The sequence below is a fragment of the Vipera berus genome, assembly GCF_964194415.1.
Source record: "Vipera berus genome assembly, chromosome: 2".
Lineage (NCBI taxonomy): Eukaryota > Metazoa > Chordata > Lepidosauria > Squamata > Viperidae > Vipera > Vipera berus.
The window spans coordinates 151573742-151596356 of record NC_138203.1 but is presented as its reverse complement, the minus strand read 5'-3'; the positions used below and the strand labels follow the sequence as shown (position 1 = coordinate 151596356).

The 22615-nt window shown below is 39.8% G+C and overlaps 1 protein-coding gene across 1 annotated transcript in view; it reads right to left on the bottom strand.

Moving 5' to 3' along the window:
• The window catches only part of ACVR1B (activin A receptor type 1B), a 48321-nt gene extending 28623 nt beyond the window's left edge, over positions 1 to 19698 (bottom strand). The window contains exon 1 of the mRNA XM_081321974.1: positions 19467 to 19698. Coding sequence (XP_081178100.1) covers positions 19467 to 19581 — 115 coding nt within the window. The 5' untranslated portion in view covers positions 19582 to 19698. The remainder of the gene's footprint in view (positions 1 to 19466) is intronic.
• Positions 19699 to 22615: the final 2917 nt, after the last annotated feature.

Here is a 22615-nt window from a genome sequence, read left to right as displayed (position 1 = left end):
CATTAACAGTTTAAAGTAATAGAAATATTACTTTATATGAACAATGTTTTTATTCCATAGGCTTCCTCTCGGTGGGAAGTCTATAGAAGAAAATAATTAATGTCTATTTGCTATAATTCTGATGTTTAAATGCCCCCATGGAATAAGATATTTCTCTTATGCACAGTTGCTTTCTACAGAATGCAGATTCGTATCTCAAGGTTATTCTGTCAATTCAGTTTTGAAGGAATTCTGTCTCTTAGAAGTAGGTACTTAATTTCCTTACACTTCGGCTATACAACAAAATATTTTTCAATAACTCAGATATTCCATCTATTGCAATGAAGGACCAACTCCACAAAGGCCAGTAATACATTTGTTTTAGCACTGTTTTTGCTCCATGTGATTTCTTAAAGTCTGAAAGCATCAAGTCTATAGATGCAGTTGTGTTTGTGGCAAGTGAGCTGAATTTTAGTAGGAATAATGAAAATCTATTGTAATGAACATGCAAAATAACTCTCACTGAACTTGTCCCAAAAAGAAAAGGTTCAAACATTGGCATGAATATCAACGACCAATCAGGATTCAAACTGAATATCTGAAATGAAAGATTCAGCAACTAATCTCTCACCCTACTAGAAAAACAAAGTTATCCAAGGCAACCATCAATTCTCTAGAACAAAAATAAGTTTCCTTATTTTGAAGTCTATATGTAGACAAATTAATATATTTTAATAATTAATTTGCAAATACATGAAATATTTAAATAAAATAAACAAAAAGTAGTATTTTCTTCTCTCTCCCAATTTTATTGGGGCCAACGAACAAAGAAAACACCGATGGCAAACCATAATACATACCACAACCTGGGAAAAAGATATTTGCTGATACTCAAAATAAGATGACATAAAATTAAGATAGGTAATTTATATCCATGTATCCTTTGGGGTAGTTTCACATTGTCCTGAGTATCATTGATCATTATGAATGCTGTAGATTCAAGCAGAGAGAAACAGAGCTATCCTAATCCTGAAGTAGTGCAAATTCCAGCCAGTTATTTTTATTTATTTTTTTATTTTAATTCCATTTATATCCCGCCCTTCTCCGAAGACTCAGGGCGGCTTACAATCTAAAGCACAAATCAATGTGCTTAGCAATAGCCTTCATTCTATGTATATGCCTGCTTATTAGGGCTGTCGCCCCCCCCCAAGCGGCAAAGTCAGCTTATTGCCCCCAACAATCTGGGTCCTCATTTTACCTACCTCGGAAGGATGGAAGGCTGAGTCAACCATGAGCCTGGTGGGATGCGAACCTGCACTAATTGCAGGCAGCTGGTGTTACATAAGGAGGCATTAGCCCACTGCTCCACCAAGGCTCTAGAAGTTAGCTTCTAGCTTTGTCGCCACTATCTGTAACTTATATTATTTTTCATGTGACTTTACTTATATTACAAAGGCTGCACTTAGGAAGGTAAACAGTGTCGGGTCTATTTGGTACTTGGGTGAAGGAAATCTTAGTGTTGTAGGCTATCCTGAAAAAAAAATCCTGGGAGAAGGCAATGGCAAGACATTTCCATACTATTGGGGGGGAAAAAAACTACATACATACTGTATGTACATGAAATCACCAGCAGTCAAGACCAGCTCAAGACAGATCTGATTTCATTTATTATAGATTAACAATCCTTTATGGGAGAAAGAATGGTCATTACAACTGAAAATTTAGCCTGTCATGAATACTAGGAATCTAGAATAAACCATATTCTTTGAATGTACTGATATTGATGTTAGCTTATCTTGCAGAGCATGACTAAAGATTTATTTGGTTGGAGCCAGCTCTGAAAGGTTTACTAAAGTAGTATTTCAAGTACTTGAAAATTCTCACTTTCCTCTCTCTTCTCAAACACCGGTACTCTCTTGTATTTTAGTTTCTTCCAACTATACTTATATCTTAACTGACCAAATTACACTTACGGTAGTAACAATTTCAAATAGTAGACCACAAAACCACTCTAATCCACAGTTTAAGGTTAACAACAATCATAATTTGCCTGATTCAATGCCATAGCCAATGGTGGTTAAATAAAAACAGGTTATGAAATTGATGTGCTAAACAGGAAACAAAATTTATCCTATAGTATGTGGTTTAGAGAAGTGGAATGTGATATCTGAACTGTATGTAAAAATCCTCAAATATTAAAATACAATCTTTAAAGTTATTTGTAAGCCCCATTATGTTTAGTATAATTACTGTTTTCTAGATAAATATGCATGTAAATATAGCTCAATACATTTATGTATGGGAATTACTATTTACATGTCTCAGCAAATGGTACCACTTGGTTGACTTTTTCTGGGTTTGGTACTTAAGTAAGGTCAGGCTTGATTAATACTTGGATAGGAAACTATCAGGAAATACCAAGGTTGTAAGCTAAAATGGAAAGTCTTTAGAAGAAAAATTCAGCAGACGGCATTGACAAACCATTTCCAGACTGTTACTTAGAAAATTACATGAACATATCTGAAAGGATTAGGAGTCAAGCTTGATTCAAGGTCATTTTTATTATTTATATCTGTACTTCAATTTAACTTCAGCATACATTAGTGAGTCATAACAGCTATTACAGAGACCCAGTTTGGGAAAGTGGCTACAGTACCAAGCTAGAAACCAGGAGACCATGAGCTCTAGTCCTGCCTTAGCTGGGTGACCTTCAGTCAGTGACTTTCTCCCAATCCTGGAAAAAGGGCAATGGCAAACCATTTCCTGAAAAACCTCGCCAAGAAAACTGCAGGTATTTGTCTAGGAGTCAACAATAACTGGAGGGCACAAAAAACCAAACAAAACTCTACAAGCAAACAACCAGCAATTATAATTTAAACTATGCTATTTGTTACAAAACCTCATGTAAATGGAGAACTATGTTGCAAAGATTGGTAACATTATCTCTCCCTCATAATGTAAACTTATGTATGAGGGAGGAAGAATTGCTAATAAGTTATGGAGAAGAGGAGGAATTTTACAGGAGAATTGTAAAAGAGGGCTGCTTGACCTTTCTATATCCAGTTCTCCCACCTAAACAACATTGCTACTGGCTATCATGATAACTTCCAGATTTCCTCAAAAACAGAAAATGGAATCTGACTGGTATAACACTACTTAATGGCAGAAGACAAAAAATAATATGCACAGCAATAATTAATCCCCCCTCTGCCAATGCTTCGATGCCAGAAAAATCAGGATTGGGAACAAATATTTGCCAATACTGCACACATAATTTCAGTTCAAATGTTGTGAAAAATGTCATTTGCCTTCTACAACTCAACAGCCACTTGCTATGTCACTGGAAAACAACTACATTCTGCTTTTTAATAAACACAAAGCAGCTGTCAAATTTCATCTTTTCAGGTTTTGAGCAAAAATCATTCCTCTGTCAAGGTACATGGAAAAAACAAACAAGATAAATCTAAGCAGCGAGGATACGTTTAGTAATGTCAAGAGAAAAGGTGTGTGAACCTAAGAAACATAACATACTTTCTGCAATACTCAGCAGATTCTGTTTCCCAGAAGGAATAAAGAGCATGTACATACATGTTGGACAGCTTAATGCAAAAAGTTAGATTTATCTAGACAAAGGAAAAAAATGGTTTCCCATTTCTAACAAGAAAGTGCTATAAATCAAGATCACAGGATTACATCATATTTCTTCACGACTCATCCTCATCCTCAACAGAATTTATTATGGTCTTCTATATACTTTCATGAACTGTAAACATACTCTGTGAACATCTGCAGCTACGAAGTACTAGTTCATTGCTTCTTTACAGACACTGGTGTGCATTTTACAATTTGCCTTTATATATACTGAAACAGATACATTCTTACAGCATCAAAACAGTAATAAAAGAAACTCATCACATGATCTGAAGCAATAAACATGTTGGCTAAGTTAAGTGTTTTTTGGAATGACAATTGAAAGGAAATATTCCAGATACTACAAGAAATAGTGACATGGAGAAACATACTTCCCAATATTACCACTATAGGAAAAGCTTTAGCGTAGCACCATAGAGCCTTGAAAAACTGCTGGATCTTTGCAGGAAATTAGCCTAAAATATAAGTAATCATTGGCTACAATTAGGATAATCCCATCTTTACACTCAAACTTTGTTTCCCCCTCATACAGCTTTAGTGTGCTGCAGGAAAGTAACTGCATTATCAGATAGCAAATATATCATTCATTAAACGTGGATTTTTGTCTATGTAAGACAATCTACAAATTAAAGGAAAAAGCTAAAAAATGTTTTCCTATCTGAAATAGCATACAAAAAATAAACACAGGTTAATGCTGCAACCCTGCTGTCTGCTACAGGCAGATCTCTTTTCTATTTGGGGACTGGGGGGAAAAAGGACCTGAAGAAACAGAATTTAGTGTTCCAAGATGGAGAGAGATGCTATGCATTCCAACCACAATAAAAGAGAAATGTTATTTTATTGTGAAAAAGAATCAGACAGTCCATTTAAAGTTTGGGCAGTAATAGGTTACTAAGCTAATTCATTTCTCACAATAAGTCTGTCAAAAGTTTATCGAAAATACGAAGAAACTAGATAAAAACACAACAGGCATTTCCCTCAATTTTTTGTTAAGATAAGGGATATGTTTTTGAGCAGTTTTCCTCTGTTGTTTGGCCATAAGGTTATGCTGACTCTATATTAACTAAGAAATTAATCTTAAAGTAACTTTAAGTGGACCGTGAAGATCCAAGCTTTACTTATCCAGCCCAGTGCAGGAATTCCCGTGTGCGCATGGAGAGGAAAGGGACTAACCTACACTGGGCTGGAGAAACAAAGTGGGGAATCCCAAAGACCCAGGTTCTGCTCCTGCACTCCACAAGTGTCCTCTTCTGCACAGGGAGGGAAGAAAACTCCTCAAATCTCTACAATCCCTGCAAAGATCACAAAAACCCGAGCTTCCTTTCTCCAGCCCAGCCCAGGAGTTCCTCTCCCTTCTGTCCCTGCACCCTGCTGAAGTTCTCTTCCATGCATAGAAGGGAACTGTCTGCCTTTGTTTGACAGCTCTTTTGCTCCATCCACTTAATGACTGCAACAGGGAGAGCCAGGGTTGCGGTTACTGAGTGAAACGGTCACATGGGCATGTTACTGAATGACTGCTTTGCGCAATCAGCAAGATGCCAGTTCCAACTAATAGTAAGTTGACAACTGCCTACATATCAAAGCCAGTTGCCTTCCCATAGTAATATTCTGATGGTTCAGCTGTATTGGACTATTTCTAGCTGGTCCCAGTCTCCTCTTTTGGGGAGGAATGTTATGAAGAAGATGGTAGAGCGTCAGATTCAGAGGATCCCGAGTGAATCAGATTATTTAGATACCTTCCTGTCTGGTTGTGGATCTAGGCAAGGGAGATCTAGATCCGGAGCAGAATCTAATTGGGGCGAATGTGGCCCTCTGGTCCTACCATGCTGTCTGTGGCATTTATATGCCACTAATTATGCTATTGTGGAGTGCTTATTCCAATATACTGAGGATTGGGTGTTGGAGGCACTGTTTTGTTCTTTCCTAAGCAAGAGGTTGTTATAAGTAATGGGGAGGGGGGGAAGGGGATTGGATGAGAGTTCAAGTTACGGGCCATTCCTGAGTGCACGAAAAAGGTTGGTCCTCCTTCTTATTATGCCCCTGTCATGGACCGATCATCATCTCCTGCGGCTGGTCTTCCGTTTTGCCACCCCCCGCCGTGGGTGTGTGGAACCAGTTAGATGGTACCGCCCCAGACGCTTAATGGATTCCGCGAGATTCCAGGCAGCGCTGGGGTCCCCACCTGCCTCCCCCACTCACAGCTCGGCAGATGCCTTAGTGGAAGCTTGGGAAAGGGCAGCCACTGAGGCTCTTGACCGAGTTGTACCCTTGCGGCCCCTGACCCGATGCAGATCCCGTCGAGCTCCATGGTTCTCCGCGGAGCTCCGGGAGATGAAGCGCCGGAGACGGGGCCTAGAGAGCGGTTGGAGGTCCAGCCGATCCGAATCCGACCGATTGCGACTAAGAACCCATATTAGGTCTTATCTCACTGCGATAAGGGTGGTGAGGTCTAATCACTTCGCTACCCTTATCGCGTCCGCAGATAATCGCCCGGCCGCTCTGTTTAGGGTGACTCGCTCCCTCCTTAATCAGGAGGTGAGGGAGGAACCCTTGCAGGGTCATGCCGAGGAGTTTAACAATTATCTGTCGGACAAAATCACTCGGATTCGGACCGGTCTGGACTCCGACTGGGCAGAGTCTGGCGATCAGGACGCGGGTGGTCTTGTCGATATCACTTGGGAGGAGTTTGATTCTGTGACTCCGGAGGAAGTGGACAGGATTATGGGGAGACTGAGCTCCACCACATGTTTATTGGACCTGTGCCCTTCCTGGCTGATTTATGCAGCCCGGGAGAGGACACGCAGCTGGTTCCAGGCAGTTATATCAGCTTCTTTGAGTGAGGGTAGCTTCCCTGCCGTCTTGAAAGAGGCGGTGGTGAGGCCCCTCCTCAAGAAGCCTGCCTTGGACCCAGCTGTATTGAACAACTTTCGTCCGGTCTCCAACCTTCGCTTTCTTGCGAAGGTTGTTGAGAGTGTGGTGGCGCATCAGCTCCCTTTGGTCCTGGATGAAGCGGATTATCTAGACCCGTACCAATCGGGTTTCAGGCCCGGGCAAAGCACGGAGACGGCATTGGTCGCGCTGGTGAATGATCTCTGGAGGGCTCGGGACAGGGGTCATTCCTCTGTTCTAGTCCTATTGGACCTCTCAGCGGCTTTCGATACCATCGACCATGGTATCCTGCTGCGGCGTCTCAGGGGATTGGGAGTGGGAGGCACGGTTTTACAGTGGTTCTCCTCCTATCTCCAGGGACGCTCGCAGTCGGTGTTGACAGGAGGGCAGAGGTCGACCGCGAGGTCTCTCGTTTGTGGAGTTCCTCAGGGGTCGGTCCTCTCGCCTCTCCTGTTCAACATCTATATGAAACCGCTGGGTGAGATCATTCGTGGCTTTGGAGTTGGGTATCATCAGTACGCTGATGATACCCAGCTTTTTCTTTCTACCCCAAACCACCCCAGTGATGCCCTCAACGTGATGTCCCGTTGCCTGGAGGCGGTTCGGGTCTGGATGGGGAGGAACAGACTTCAACTCAACCCCGACAAGACCGAGTGGCTTTGCATACCTTCATCCCGGGTCTATTCGGATATTCCATCTCTTTCTATGGGGGGTGAATTATTACCCCCCGTAGATAGGGCTCGCAACTTGGGAGTCCTCCTAGATTCGCGGCTTACCTTGGAAGATCACATGGTGGCCGTGACTAGGGGGGCTTTCGCCCAGGTTCGCCTGGTGCGCCAGTTGCGGCCCTATCTAAGCCGGGATGATTTATGCACGGTCACTCACGCGCTCGTGACCTCTCGTCTAGACTACTGCAACGCCCTCTACATGGGGCTTCCCTTGAGGACCACCCGGAGGCTCCAACTGGTACAGAATGCAGCCGCGAGAGTTGTGTTGGGAGTTTCCCGATACTCCCACGTGACACCTCTGCTCCGTGAGCTGCATTGGTTGCCAGTTGTCTTCCGGGTGAGATTCAAGGTGCTAGTAATGGTGTTCAAAGCCCTCCATGGCATGGGGCCGGAGTACCTCAGGGAACATCTGCTGCCGGCATCAAGCTCCCTGCGCCCTGTGCGTTCCCACAGAGAGGGCCTCCTCAGGGTGCCACCGGTCAGAGAATGCCGTCTGGTGGCCCCCAGGGGGAGATCCTTCTCTGTGGGCGCCCCGGAGCTATGGAACCAGTTACCGGTTGAGCTCCGGACGGCGCCCGATCTGCGCTCCTTTCGCCGCGATCTGAAAACATACTTGTTCGAGCAAGCCGGCCTGGCCTGAGGGGGGATTGGTGGGGTTTTTTATCATTCTTATTGGGGTTTTTACTATGTATCAATTGTATTTTAATCGGGCATGCATTTAATTATCTTTTAATTTTTGTAAATTTCTGTGTTTTATTCTTGCCCTGTACACCGCCCTGAGTCCTTCGGGAGAAGGGCGGTATAGAAATGATAATAAATTAAATTAAATTAAATTATCCTATTGGACATCTGTAAGAAAGTTTTGGGAATTATCATCTGTTAATTTGGAGTAATGCATTATCAATATGCTGATGATATTCTGTAAATATCTCCAAAGAGGAGATGCAACTCTTCTGGACTCACAGCTTCAGTATGAATACCAAGTGGGAGCTATGGCCAGAACTGTTGCCTCACTTTATCTGGTATACCAGCAGCACAACCTTTCTTGGAATAGGACGCCTTAGCAGCTGTCACTCATGTCCTTCTTAGCTTGTGCATAGATGGCTATAATGCACTCTCTAGGGACTGTCTTTAAAACTGCTTGGAAACTTTAGTTAGCACAGAAGGCAGCAGCAGATGACTTAATCTGGGTGACACCTATACAAGAGGCACCAGATGGTAAGCATCAGCTATCATGACCTATATGCTCTATTAGGCTTTCAGTCTGTCCTTCCTTCCTTTTGCAACGCATGTAATCCTCTTTGTGTACTGTATGCCACAAAGATTTGTTGAGGATTCCCTCCTCGTATGAAGTTGAAGAGTTAGGTTCAGAAATAAGCCCCACAACTGGCCCCTCTATTTTCATCTTTCGGGAAGCAATTAAGACAGTGCAACTTTGTTGCATCTTTGGTACATAAAAGGTGATATGTTGGAACTGAGTGCTTTGTTGTTTGGGTTTAAGTGAGCTTTTATTAGTTATGCTGTATTCCTTTTATTATTACCTTGAATTTTAGAAACTGTATTAGTGAGCTGCTAAGAATCTCTGATTATTGTGGCATACAATATTTGGTAAATAAATGAACAGTAATATAGTATTTATTGCAAGAAGGTTTAGAAGTAACTTGCATTGTAAAAGTGAGATGTAACAACTTTAAATTCACATTGTTTTTGCATTGGAACAATTTTTAAGGTGTGAGACATAGGTTAAATATACAGAAAGCTAATTCAAGAATGCAAAGCACAGCTATGAAGAATTCCTGTCCCCAGCATTTTGAATTCATGATCTTTTACTACCAAATGTTAAGGTAATGGAAATGGTGCCTACTACATTATTAAATCATATGGATGACAGTTCATAGTTCATTTTTGTATGAATGGACTATGTAAGCTTTCTAATTCAAAAACATTGAATTCTTTATATTTTCCCTATCAAACCATTTATATAATAAAAATGTTATTTAATTGTGTCCAATCCTTGAGACTGCCTGGGCAATCCCTGAGGTTTCTTGCCAAGTTTTTTCGGAAGTGATTTGCCACTGCCTCCTTCCTAGGCTGAGAGAAAGTGATTGGCCAAGGTCACCCAGTTGGATTTGTGCCTAACTTATGGTCTCCTGGTTTCTAACCTGATGCCTTAATCACTATTCCAAATTAACATATTTTGCTATCGGCAAATGACGCTGTCTAACTAACTGTAGTAAATCTCAGAAGCCAAACAATGCTGGCCATACTTGGATCAGACTTCTTCTAAAGTTGTTTGGGAATTTGAAAAACATATTGACTGGAGGAAAGTAATGGCAAACCACTTACAAAACATCTTCCAAAAGCTGCATGGACACAATAATTAAGAGTCAAATTAGACTTGAAAGTATCTTTCAGATTATGGTTAATTCTGCAAATTTCATTACAAAAAAATTATCAGCTTAAATACCGCTTAGCAAAGTTTAGAAATATTTTAGAAAAGAGATTAAGTATTTCCTAATATTTTGTTTTAAATTATATATAAAATGTGAATGTGTGAAAAAAATTCACATTTGGAAATAAATCAAGAAAAAGGGTAGACTAACATGAAACAATAGAAAGGCTAAGAGATGCAAAAACCTGGTTTCTGGATGTCCATGAATATACTTAAGAATCAAAAGCCATAGAAACTACTGATTTTAACAGTACTGCAGATTCAGACGACAGAAGTGTTTCTTCCAAGGAAGAGGAATAAAACCTAAGCTGTTCCTTTTAACTAGAAATAGTACAACCTTAATTATTTCCTGATGGCTTTATCGTTAGTGACCAAGAAAACTATCCTAATCTAGATTTAATTCTGTAAATATGGTGAGGCACCAATGCAACTCGAAGTACCGCTAATAATTAGCTAGAGCTTTGTCCAGTAGCCAATGACTAGGAAACAGTATACATTTATCAGTTCTGAAAAATTTAGTGTACAATTTGGAGGAAAAAAACATCATCATAGTCCACATATTAGGGGTAGGTCATTTATAATTAACCACTGCATCCACAAGAAGTGGAAAAAAAACCCAGCCTCTTAGTAATAAAATGAATGACAAGATATTTATACTAGAAATATGGATAACCTTCCTATTATAATTCTATAGGTAGGATTGATAAAAAATAGTAGCCTTTTCCTATTATTTTCATCTTACTTTTCTTCAGAATAAAAATTATGTTATCCGGATGCCAAATTAAAACAATACAATTCTTGTCTGCGTTCCCCAATTTTGCTTTTTCTCTGTCCTTTCCTTCTTTTCCCCCTAATTTATTTTTTAATTTTTTTATACAGGTAGTCCTCAACTTAAAATAGTTCATTTAGTAACCAAAGTTACAACAGCACTGAAAAAGTGACTTCTGTTTTTCACACAACAGTTGCAGCATCTCCACGGTCAAAATTCAAACGCTTGGCAACTGATTCATACTTACAACAGTTGCAGTGTCCCAGGGACATCTGACCTTCTGTTAAGCAAAGTCAATGGGGAAGACAGATTCACTTAACAATCATGATACTAACTTAATAACTGCAGTGGTTCACTTAACAACTGTGGCAAGAAAGATTGTAAAATGGGGCAAAGTTTACTTAACAAATGATTCACTTAGCAATAGAAATATTGAGCTCAATTGTGGTCGTAATTCGACTACCTGTAAACTTTCTAGAGCAGTCTTCCCATAACCTGATGATCCCCAACCACCATGAACTCCACCTCCAACAGTTAACATGCATAGAACGTACCACAGAATAGAAAGTTTGCTCTGTATTCCAAAACCATTTCTGAAGTATATTTGCCTACCACAATATATCTGGATCTTTAAAAGAAAGCAAGATGTAAAGCCTCCACAGAAGATAAGTGCATGAATTGAGCTTCTCTGCTGTAAGAAGTACTCATAAGGATAATGAAAGCACCATCTGTCACTCAGGAAGAAGGATCAATGAAGGTGTGGTTGCTCCAAAACGTTTTCCCATTTCCTTCCTCCTGCACTGTGTCTATTAGAATCTGAACTTGTGCAAGTATGTATCCGAACTGTCAGCCCAAATGTTGGAGGTGTGGTTGTGAAGATGCAACGTATTTTCATATATGGTGGACTTGTAAAAAGGTTAAAGCTTTTTGGATTAAAATTTGGTGGAATATGCAAAACATATTCAAGAAAAGGATAAAGTTTTGTCCGCAAGTGTTTTTACTGGGCATTATTACAGATACTGCTGTTGTAGACACTAAGTTGATGTTGAATTTAATTACGGCAGCGAGACTTTTAGTAGCGCAATATTGGAAGAAGGAAGAACTGCCGACTATAGAAGAATGGACTTTAAAAGTTTCCAATTTGGCGGAAATGGCAAAGATCTCAGCGTATTTGAAAGACCAGTCGCAACAGAGATATATTGTGGAGTGGAGAAGATGGATCGATTACATTCAGAATAAATATGGGACTAAAAAGTTTCACCTAGCATTTGAATAAGTATTGGATTTATGTGATATATAAATTACTTGTAGTTATTTCAATAAGTTAAAGTGCGATAGAATTTAATATTTTATTGTTGTTTGCATATGGTAGATTATGATTGTTTGTATTTTTATACCCTGTATTTAGCTCTGGGAAGTCGGGGAGGGGGGAGGGGGAGGGAGGAGTCGGGGAGGCTTGGGGAGAGGGGAGGGGGTTGGGAGGGGTTTTGTCTTTTAAAAAATGTACTGTAAAACTTTTCAATAAAAAAAAAGAATCTGAAGTTGTGGACAGATACCATCTTATCTTCTAATTTCTATACAACTATCTTAGGCATTTAACAAATGCTAACTAATATATATTCCAAACTGGCAATGTAACAAGATTCCTTCCTTTGTCTACAACATATTGTACTGGCAATCTAAAGAAGCAATCAGCTAAATCGGTTTCAACCCTTCTGGGAAGAAGTGATGACCAGCAAAAACCAGTTAAAAAAGCGTTGGGACAATTCTGGCATTTCAGTTCTAGGTAGCAACTGAGAATGAATCTTTTTGCCTCATTAAAAACCAAACTAGCAGACTCCCTATTATTTCAGCTTGGAGAACGTTCATAAATCAACAGGCATGTATGAGGCAAGTATATATTTTTTTAACAAAATGATTCAGACTGCAGCTGAGGTTGTCTGAGCAAGTCCAACATTAAAAAAAAAAACCCTACACAAATGCAAAATTCAAAAAATACCTTTTTCTAGCAGTTAAATAGAGGGTGGAGGTAGATGTCCTCAGTATATAATCTAATATAATTAAATAAAAGAAAATTTCTGGTTGGACACCATAAGAGCTCACTGATTAAGATCTTTATCTACACCTCTGATAAGATGCACTGGAAAAAAGGTGCAAGACAAGCTTGTTGTGAATTGTATTTATATCTGTTTGGCATGCTTATGTCTGACATTCTGCTGCAAGTCAGACCCAACCCCTGAAGAAGCTGTTTAAACAAGCTTAATATTAAGCTTCAGAGACTCAGAATGAAAGCTTTGTTCTTGTACAAGAGATCTACAAGGTATGCATTTTTGCTGAAATGAACTGACACTGTACTTTAATCACAGACAGAACGCCAACTTGTTATGACACAAATTTGGGTGGGGAAATAAAGGCCATACTCACCTTTGTTTTTCTCTATTTTTTCAATAAACAAGTGCTTTTTATCGATACATTTAAAACCATAACCATGTCCAGTAAAAAAACAGTGTCTGAGTTACATTAATTTTAAAATACCATAGAAATATGGTAAAAATCAATAAAAATATTCAGCAAGAGTATGCAAAAGAAATCAATAGTTTAAAATTAAAGCATCAAATTTAATTTAATAATTTAATTTAATAATTTGATTTCTATACCGCCCTTCTCCCGAAGGACTCAGGGCGGTGAACAGGGCAATACACAATAAAAATCAGATACAAAAATTAAAAAACCATTAAAAACCAATTAAACATCATGCCCATAAAATCAATACATATTGAGTTAAGAACTAATTTTAAAAACCCAACCCCATCCCGTCAGACCAGGCCAGCTTGTTCAAAAAAGAATGTTTTGAGATCGCGCCGGAAGGAGCGAAGGTCGGGGGCCGTCCGGAGCTCAACCGGTAAGCTGTTCCAAAGGTCTGGCGCGCCCACAGAGAACGCCCTCCCCCTGGGGGTCACCAATCGGCATTCTTTGATCGGCGGCACCCTGAGGAGGCCCTCTCTGTGGGAGCGCACTGGACGGAGGGACGTTGACGCCGGTCGCAGGTGTTGCCGTAGGTAATCCGGACCCATGCCATGAAGGGCTTTGTACGTCATAACTAACACCTTGAATGCCTAAAATCAGCTACAAAGCATTGTGGAATACCTGGATAAGATAGCCTTAAAAATACCAAACATACATCCATATTTCTGCCTAATAAGCCTTTTTCAGGAGTGGAATTTCAGTTATCACAGAATACACTTTTTCTGGTTGCCAAGTATTAAGCTTCAGATAGCAAGAGGACCTTAAAAACTTTCATATTCTTCCAGGTCCAAGATTTAGTAATGCTACTATGACTGGGAGCTATAACAAATTTAAATAAATAATATAAGTTGGTGTCAATCAGAATACATATCTTCTGCTTTCTAATTCTTGATAAACACAAATACAACTGAGAATAAAGTACCACTATGTTTAAAAAGGCTTACCCACAATTAATTGGTATAAGGGTGCAGCTTTAGGGGTCTTTAAAATGACTCCTGAAGGTTCAAATAAACAGAAATAGGTTTCATTTAAGAGCAGGTACATCTATTCAGCTCCTCTCCACAGACCTCCACTGTCACATCTCCTCCTAATTAGACTTGTCCAGCTGTATGAAACAAGTGAACCACAGCTTGCTATAATGTATCTATCCATTTGAGTAACTCCAGGCATCTTCATTTTAAGTCTATATAATTTGTCTACTGAAATATTACTTTTGTATTTTGGCTGTTCTTTAAGTATTTGCCTGTTAATATTTAAGCAACATTCTAAGCTATTAACTGCATCTGGCAGCAAATCTCCAATAAAAGCTCATGAGAGGAAATCAAGTTAAATGCAGCCCACTCAACATTTATATTACAGAGTTAAAACATTCTGTGATTAAAGCTTATAAATATGAAGGATGAAATTAACTTAGCACTACCCAATTTCCATAAAGCCAGAACTGAGAATAGTGGGACACTTAAAGCAAAATCATACCCTTTCAATCTATGTTCTGAATACTTCTGAATCGTAGAGTTATATGCACCTGTTAAATTTCAGAGCTAACACTGTGAATTATTATCTTGAAATAATTTTTAGATTTCTCCTTTTGAAATTTAAAGCCAATGTACAAACAGATTAAGGGCAGGTTTATATTGTGCAAAGTTCCATACAATATTCCTAATCGTATTTTTTACAATGAAAAGCATCTATTGGAATCTAAAATAAGTAGAAATAGGACTCCTACACACGTGCGCCTGCACGCACGCGTGCACACACACACAGTCAGAAGAAAGTATAATACAGAACATTGTTAAAATATTATTTCCTTTTATATATATCTATGGAGATTCTCAGTCATCCAGGTCATAGTTGTTCCAAAGGTGCTTTTTCAAGAGGCAACTGGACTTCCTTTTTTTTCTTTGAAGATATTCGTTTCTCATCCAAAAGCTGAAGGAACTTCTTGGATGAGAAGCAAAACGTCTTCAAAGAAAAACAGTTGCCTCTTGAAAAAAACAACTTTGGGATTCCTTTTCTATACATATTCTGTCTACAGTAACACCCCAATAATTTATTTTGTTATAAATAGCAAAATGTTATACCAATGTGCATGCACATTTCCCTGGCATGTTTTTTCTTATCTACAACTCTATAACATTTCTTGTTTCGCAGATTCTACGCTTCATATCAAAAATACTTTGATTACATATTTGTGGATAAGTAAAAATTTTAGGTTCCAAAATGCAAAGCAAATCTCAGGGGTGTCTTATCTGTGGACCATAGCTCAGATTTTTAAAGCCCATCACAGCCTTAAAATAATGTAATTTTGTAAATGATGATGCAAGTTTGTAGTTTCCTGCCTATCATTGTGGTTAAAAAATCAAGACTCAGCTTATATGAGTGAAACCTACTTCATGGTATTTCAGTTGAAATTCTGGGGATTGGCTTATCTGTAGATGGTCTTATTCACAATTACATACATAAATAATCTTTTGGATGATTAAATCATTTTCTTTAAAATAAATTTTACCAAGTATTTTAAGCTTAACAACAGGTATTGCAATCAGTTCTTGATTCTCAGGAATATATTCCAATTTTATTGCTTCTTAATCCCAGCAGTTATGACTATAGGGCTGCCAACTCAGTTTTCATTGCCTTCCAATAGGCTTCTTTTAACGAGCCTCATAGAAGGTATCCCTTTATTATCTGCCTTCTTGAAATGTAAGAGTTGAGAACCAACTTTGATAATAAACCCACTTGATTTGTGCATAGGTAATCAAATTCCGCACTGACAGTCCCTGAATATTGTATGATGTTTTAATTGAGGTCACTTGCAAAAGCAGTTTCCTACCAAAGCCTTCATTCACAATAGGACAGACTGCCCAGTTGCCAGAACAGGGAAATAGAATTGTATCTGTCACGCTGAATTACTGTTGTTGTTAAAGTATCAAAATTGCCTTTTGGGACAGTGCACTTAGCCTCTATTTAAATAGCATCTTTCTTGGAAAGTAATAAAGCATAAATTATTTTGTATTCAAAACAATCTGAGCTATATACATCCATGTTCTAAGAATTACTAAGATTTCAAATATAATATAAAACATTTTAATGTTTTAAGAAATGAGTAGATTTTTCATCATAAAGCTTCCTCAATCATATGATGAGGAAACATCACGTGAAATCAAACTGAGGAAACATCAATGTGAACTATATTTTGTACATAATTAAAGATAGTTCAAATTTATATTTTTAAAAACCCTTACATATCCATTGCAATTAGAACGAGCTTAAAAACTGCCCTTCTCTGCAAGGAACAAAAAGCACATTGTGCCTGTAAACAGGCAACTGGAAAAATAAGCTTTCACAGTTCTTGCTGTTTGCAATACAGCCTGTATCTAACTTTCACTTACTGATACCCTTCACCTGTAACTGGGCAGAATTAGTTCCTTCCTTGATCTCATTCACTGATAAATACATCTTTTTGCACAGTTTTACATGCCTGCATAGTCATTATAGAAACACATGCACACTTTATCAAGAAACATTATAAAAATAAGCAGCAGCATTTCCTGGAAATAGTAATCATCTACCCAAACAAAGCCATCAAAAAATAATCAAGTCAATTTCCCCATTCCTGTTTATTTTTCTGAACAAGCATAAATTACAAGGAAATCAATATAAGCTTTTCAGAGACTGAAATATCAAAGACAAAGCTTCTTCATCTGCATGAGGATTTTCATAGTCAGTTATTTAACTATAAAAAAAGTAAAGGTAAAGGTTCCCCCGCACATGCGTGCTAGTCGTTTCCAACTCTAGGGGTCGGTGCTCATCTCCGTTTCAAAGCCGAAGAGCCAGCACTTGTCCGAGGACGTCTCCGTGGTCATGTGGCCGGCATGACTAGACGCCAAAGGCGCACGGAATGCTGTTACCTTCCCACCGTAGTGGTCCCTATTTTTCTACTGGCATTTTTACGTGCTTTCGAACTGCTAGGTTGGCAGAAGCTGGGACGAGTAACAGGCGCTCACTCTGTTACGCGGCACTCGGGATTCAACCCACCAAACTGCCGACCTTCTGATCGACAAGCTCAGCGTCCTAACCCACTGAGCCACCGTGTCCCTTATTTAACTATAAATACACCCACAATTTTCTAAAATTCACTTTCACCTGAGGTTGGCCACGTAAGTCTGTAATTAAGGTTAAACATTAAAAATTATTTGATATCCTATCTAAAACAATTGAGTATCTTAGCTTACTTCTTCTTAGAAAGAACATTCACTACCATCTCTGGCCATTCTTGCAGGCAACTACTGAAGGAATTAAGTACTATAAATTAAAAAAAGGAAAAAAAAGTATCTTCCATGCTAGATAGCTATGACTCCTGTTGTCTGATTACGACTATCCTATAGTCTAAATTTATTACATCATATATTCTTATAACTTTTAACCTATTTCAAAAAAATATTTACTGGTAATTCATCTTTAAGAGACAAGGTAGCATAATACTAATTTGTTTACAAAGCTCACAAGGACTGCCACCCATATTAAATATTTCAGGATGAAATCCTAAACATTCTATTGCTAATTGAATTTGTATCTGTTATACCAGAGGTCCTCAACCCCCTGTCCGTGGACCGGCACCAGGCCATGGCATGCCAGAAACCGGTCTGCACAAAGATGCAAAAGCATGCAAAAGCGGTTCAGCTTAAAAGTATATTTCTACAACACCCAGTCAGATGCCCATAGAAAATATAAATGCAATACTTCCCATATAGTCTCAGTACATGGTAAAGAACGTATCAGTTTTATACCTTTAAATTTATAGCCACAATGACTAACAGAAATTTCTTATTCCTCCCCCCCCACCAATGAATAAACCTATCCAAATTGCTGGTTCTCATTTTGCAGTGTGGGGTAGCATTTTTTTTTTGGCCTGGACTGAAACTTCCATCCTCAGCTTCCTTGATAATCCCAGCATGTCCATTGTCCACGAGTGTATTTTCTCCTCATTCATTTTTTTATACTCCACATATAAATCAAGTTTACTTTTGTTACTGGAAAATTGGTTAAAGGCTTTGATTCATTATACGCTTTCCCCAAAATAAAATCATTGCAGCGTACATTAGACTTCAGATTATCTTCCATGCAAAGATTAACTGTACCTAAACTTAAATTATTTTAAATGACTATATGTGCACTCAGATCATAATTTTGGTCATCCATGCTACCAGGGAGAAAAAAATTGAAGATTAATATAGACTAACTCATTACAAATTGACCAAGTAATTTGAACGTATTGAAGCAGTCAATCAGGTTACCATATGGCAAAACTCACCAAGTTTAACACAGGTTTTTAACATATCAGAAACAGGACTGCCTTTTTATAATGGATTCTAGCCATTCACTTTTCTTAATTCTGCTTGCCAGTTGTCTAAAAGAAGTATCTATAGATAACAAGATCTCTCATCAAAAGCTCTAGTATATAGTATGTCCTCTAAGGCAACATCCTATACTTTTCTTTTGAAATATATTAATAAAGAAGTCTGCAAACACAAAATTAAGTTTTGATTGGTTGCTAATTTGAGGATGCTTTTTTTTTGAGCCAGCAAAGAGGAATCTTCAGTCATTAAGCTTGACAGGCTTTTGGGGGAACACAAGCTCCGCTGGCTTATAGCCAATTTAAAAAGGTTTAGAATTCAAATCTAATACCATCTTTCTAGTACCGTGTTGCCATTTACTGAGAGTTTGGGGGGGGTGGTTGGTTTTTTTTTTAATTCAATGCTATGGTACCCATTGAAGGGTGTGTGTTTTTAACTGCTAATCACAAAATGCGATCCGCAACAGTTCCTGAAAACAATGAGTCTCATTGGCTTTGCAGCCATGTGACCTCCATCCACCCCATCGAAAGCATCACAGACACAGAATTCAAGACCACGAAAAGATCAAAGCAAAACCCGTCTCAGCTTCAAAATAAAACAAAAGCAAAAAAAACCAAACACAAAACAACCACACATTCTGATGGGTGTCCTGCCAAATCAGATTGAATGCCACCCATAATTACCGGAATACTCCCTTACTCCAGCCTCTCCTCCCCCACACCTCCATCATCTTATCCGCCATACCTTCCCCATTCCCTACATGCACCTCGCTACCTCAAGCCCGCGTGGGCCCTGTACCTCAGCCCCAAGCCCCCTGCAACTGCACCCCAAGCGACCCTGTGGGGAAAGGCTTCAGGAAAGCGGTGGAAGGGGGAAGAGAGAGAGATGACTTCCTCATCCCCCTCCGACTCTCGGTTGACTCGGGCTCCCCCTCGCCCGCCCCCAGGCCCAGGAGGCTATGGCGGCACCTTCACCCTCCCGCAGACCGCCACACCTGGAGGAAGGTGCCCCAAGGTTCCCGCTCGGAGGGGGCTCCCCGCCCTCCCACGCCCAGCCCGGCGCCGAAGCGCCCGCCGCCATGTTGGCTCGGGCTCCGTTTCCTCCTCACCCACGCTCACCTTGGGCCCCCCGTTGGCCCCCGAGCACCAGCGCCAGCAGCGCCAGCCCAACGGGCGGGGGGAGGGCGCGGAGAGCAGCAGCAGCAGCAGCAGCACGAGCCAGCCCCCCCGCCATGGCAACGGCTTCGCGGCGACGGCAGCGCCGGAGGCAAAGAGAGAGAGAGAGAGAGAGAGAGAGCTCCGCAGTCGCCCTGCCTCACGCGGGCTCCGAGGAGACGCGAATAACAACGGCGGCGGCAAAGGCGGCAGCGCGAGACGAATTAGACATCAGGAGAGAGCGAGAGCGCGCGCGCCAGCGAGCGAGCTCTAACAGAGGACAAGTCAGCCGGTTTTTTAAAGGGGATGTGGCACTGGGGCTTTTAAAGGAGAGGAGGGAGGGAAGCGAAGCGCAATGGTAAATTAATCCTCCGACAGTAAATCCGTGGCGGTATACAAAGAAGAGAGGGAGGCGTGCCCAGGGCAGGAGGAAGGCGGGTACAGGGTTTTTGGGTGCGAGCCCGGAGATCATCGCTTTACCTTTCAGGACACGGGGGGTTGAAAGTGTGCGTGTGTATACCGGGGGGGGGGGGATGGAATCTAGGGAAGTGACCTCCCTGAAGCGCCTCGTGTAAGGAGGGCTTGGAAGACATGAAGTCAGAGCTGGTGTCTCGGGCACAGATTTGAAGCCACCCGAGGGACAAGACGGAGAACATTTTATGATTAACAATACATTAGGCTCACATCAGATACTTTTTAACGAAGTAAATTTCGCACGATTGGTTGGCGATGATAAAACGCCCACAGACACAGCTGCATTGGGGCAGCTCAGTTTAAAAAGCATGTTGCTCTAATGGCTGTGATAAATACACGGTAACGTTGGGTGTGATTGAGCTTTCATACTTCTCCAGCAAATATATAAGCAGACGTTGGATGGATGATTTCTTTGGATTTCTCTAGGGGGAAAAAAGAGATAAATTCTAATATTTTTTCAAAGGCTGAATAGTCAGTCCTTTTGTAGTGGCCAAGCACTGCTATCAAAAATGCCCCTCCTCCAAGGATTTTCCTCATGATGTCCTGACTCTTGAGATATAATGAAAGTATGGGAAGTCAGGTGGTAAACCCCCCCCCATGATTGCATAAAGAAAGATATTCATGCACAACTTAGCCACTTCATAACTCTTAAGTGTAAGACCACCGCAGTCCAAGAAAATCTCAAATTCTTTTCTCACTTGAAATAATTTCTAAAGCCAGTTCATCAAATCATTGAGGGATGATAAAAAAGTAGGCTTATTTAGTTATCTAGTATTATATGTTTGGTGTTTTTTTTTTGCTAGAGTTGTGCCATAACATTGATTAAATAATTGCAGGTACAACTACAATTGCAAATACTTCTGAACTCTTACTTGGTGCACGAGGACCAATCACCAATGCATTTCAGACAGATAGCTCCCCAACTTCTGTCTGGATACCTCCAATGGCAGCAGTGCTTACTGTTAGGAAATTCCTAAGCTATAATTTCAGCTCACTGGTTCCCATCCTGCCCTCTGGAGCAAAAAAGAACAATGTCGCTCTCTTTCTTCTTGTGACAACCATTTAGTTGTCTGATGACTGATAGTGTCTGTCTGTCCCCCCCCCCCCCCAATTTCTGTTCCAGACATACCTGGTTTCTTAATGATTCTTCATAGGACTTGGTTTCCAACCACCTCACCATCTTGGTGCCCCTTTTTTGAACTCGTGGTAGTTTCCCAATGTGGTGCCAAAAACTGGACACAGTATTCAATGTGGAACCTGACCAATGCTGAGTAGAGCAGGACAGTGATTACTTATGAATGAAAAATTAATGTGTTTCTGTTAATACATCACAATATAGCATTTGCATGTTTAGCAGCTGCATTACATGGCTGGCTCCTGTTCAACTTGTGGTTTACTAAAACACCCAGATCTTTCTTACATGTATTATTGTTTACTTATCCTGTTCTTGTGCCTTTCATTTTTTAAATATATATTTTACCTTGCAAGATTTCATCTCTTCATTTTGGCCTACTGTTAAAGCCTGTCTTTTAGAGTCTTCTGTTTCTCTAGCTGTTGCTCATAGTTTTGTGTCATCTGCATATTTGATCATTGTCCCCTCAACTTTTTCATTCAAGTCATTAATAAAACTGTAAACAGCCCAGGTTAGAGCACTATGGAACTCCACTGAGTACCATTCCCATTATGCATCCTTGCTTATTCACATGTACAAATTGTTACTATGTGGCATATGACTAAAAAATGTGGTGAGGCATGTGTGAAGAACTTTGTGTTTTGGATCAGGAAATATTGAAATAGTGAAATATTGCACGCCCCAGACAGGGATCAGGAAATAGTGAAATAATGCACATCTTGAATAGGAAAATGTCAACCAAATATTGTAACATCCAGTGAACGTATTTATTATTATATTTTTTAGATGATTTGGTTCTGCTTTATGGTTACATGTTAAATTCAGCAACAGAGAAAAAATGTGTTTGCTTATGGAAATAGGCTGGGATCACACATGAAACTGAGCCATAAAGTTCATTTGTTTTTGTGGAGTCCTTAGTGCTTCTTTGAGCTTGGTTGTGTGCTTGCAAATGTTTAATTACCTGACTAGATAATATCATCAGTGTTAGTGAGTGTGGAGCTTGTTCCTTGTTTAATGCAATGTCTGAAAGCAAACAACCAAGCTCTGAGAGCACCAAGGACTCCACAGTTCAACCCTGAGTTACATATATTCTCTTCTGTTGGAATTATTTGTTACGTCTAATGAATGAATTCAGCCACTGTAGTTTATTTACTAAGCAATTGTTAAAGTAAACCACAGTTTTAGCATGGTATATAGACCCCACCGTAAAATATCAGGCTGTTGTTACATTGGGGGGAAAAACAATACAATATATGTGTAATTTTTACAAAAATAGGTAGTTTATCATATGTTTAAATGTATCCAAGATAGAATGTAATTGTTGTTTCTATGTTAACTGATATGTTAATTGATAAAGACACTATCTGTGTAAGTTTTCTTACCATTAAATTATGGGCTTGAAAATGATTTCATTTCAAATAAAATTAGAATGGCCAGTGTTGAGTGGGATTCAGAAGCCAGTGGTTTAGTGCTTCATGAACAAGTTGATGGCGTGTAAAATGCAGAC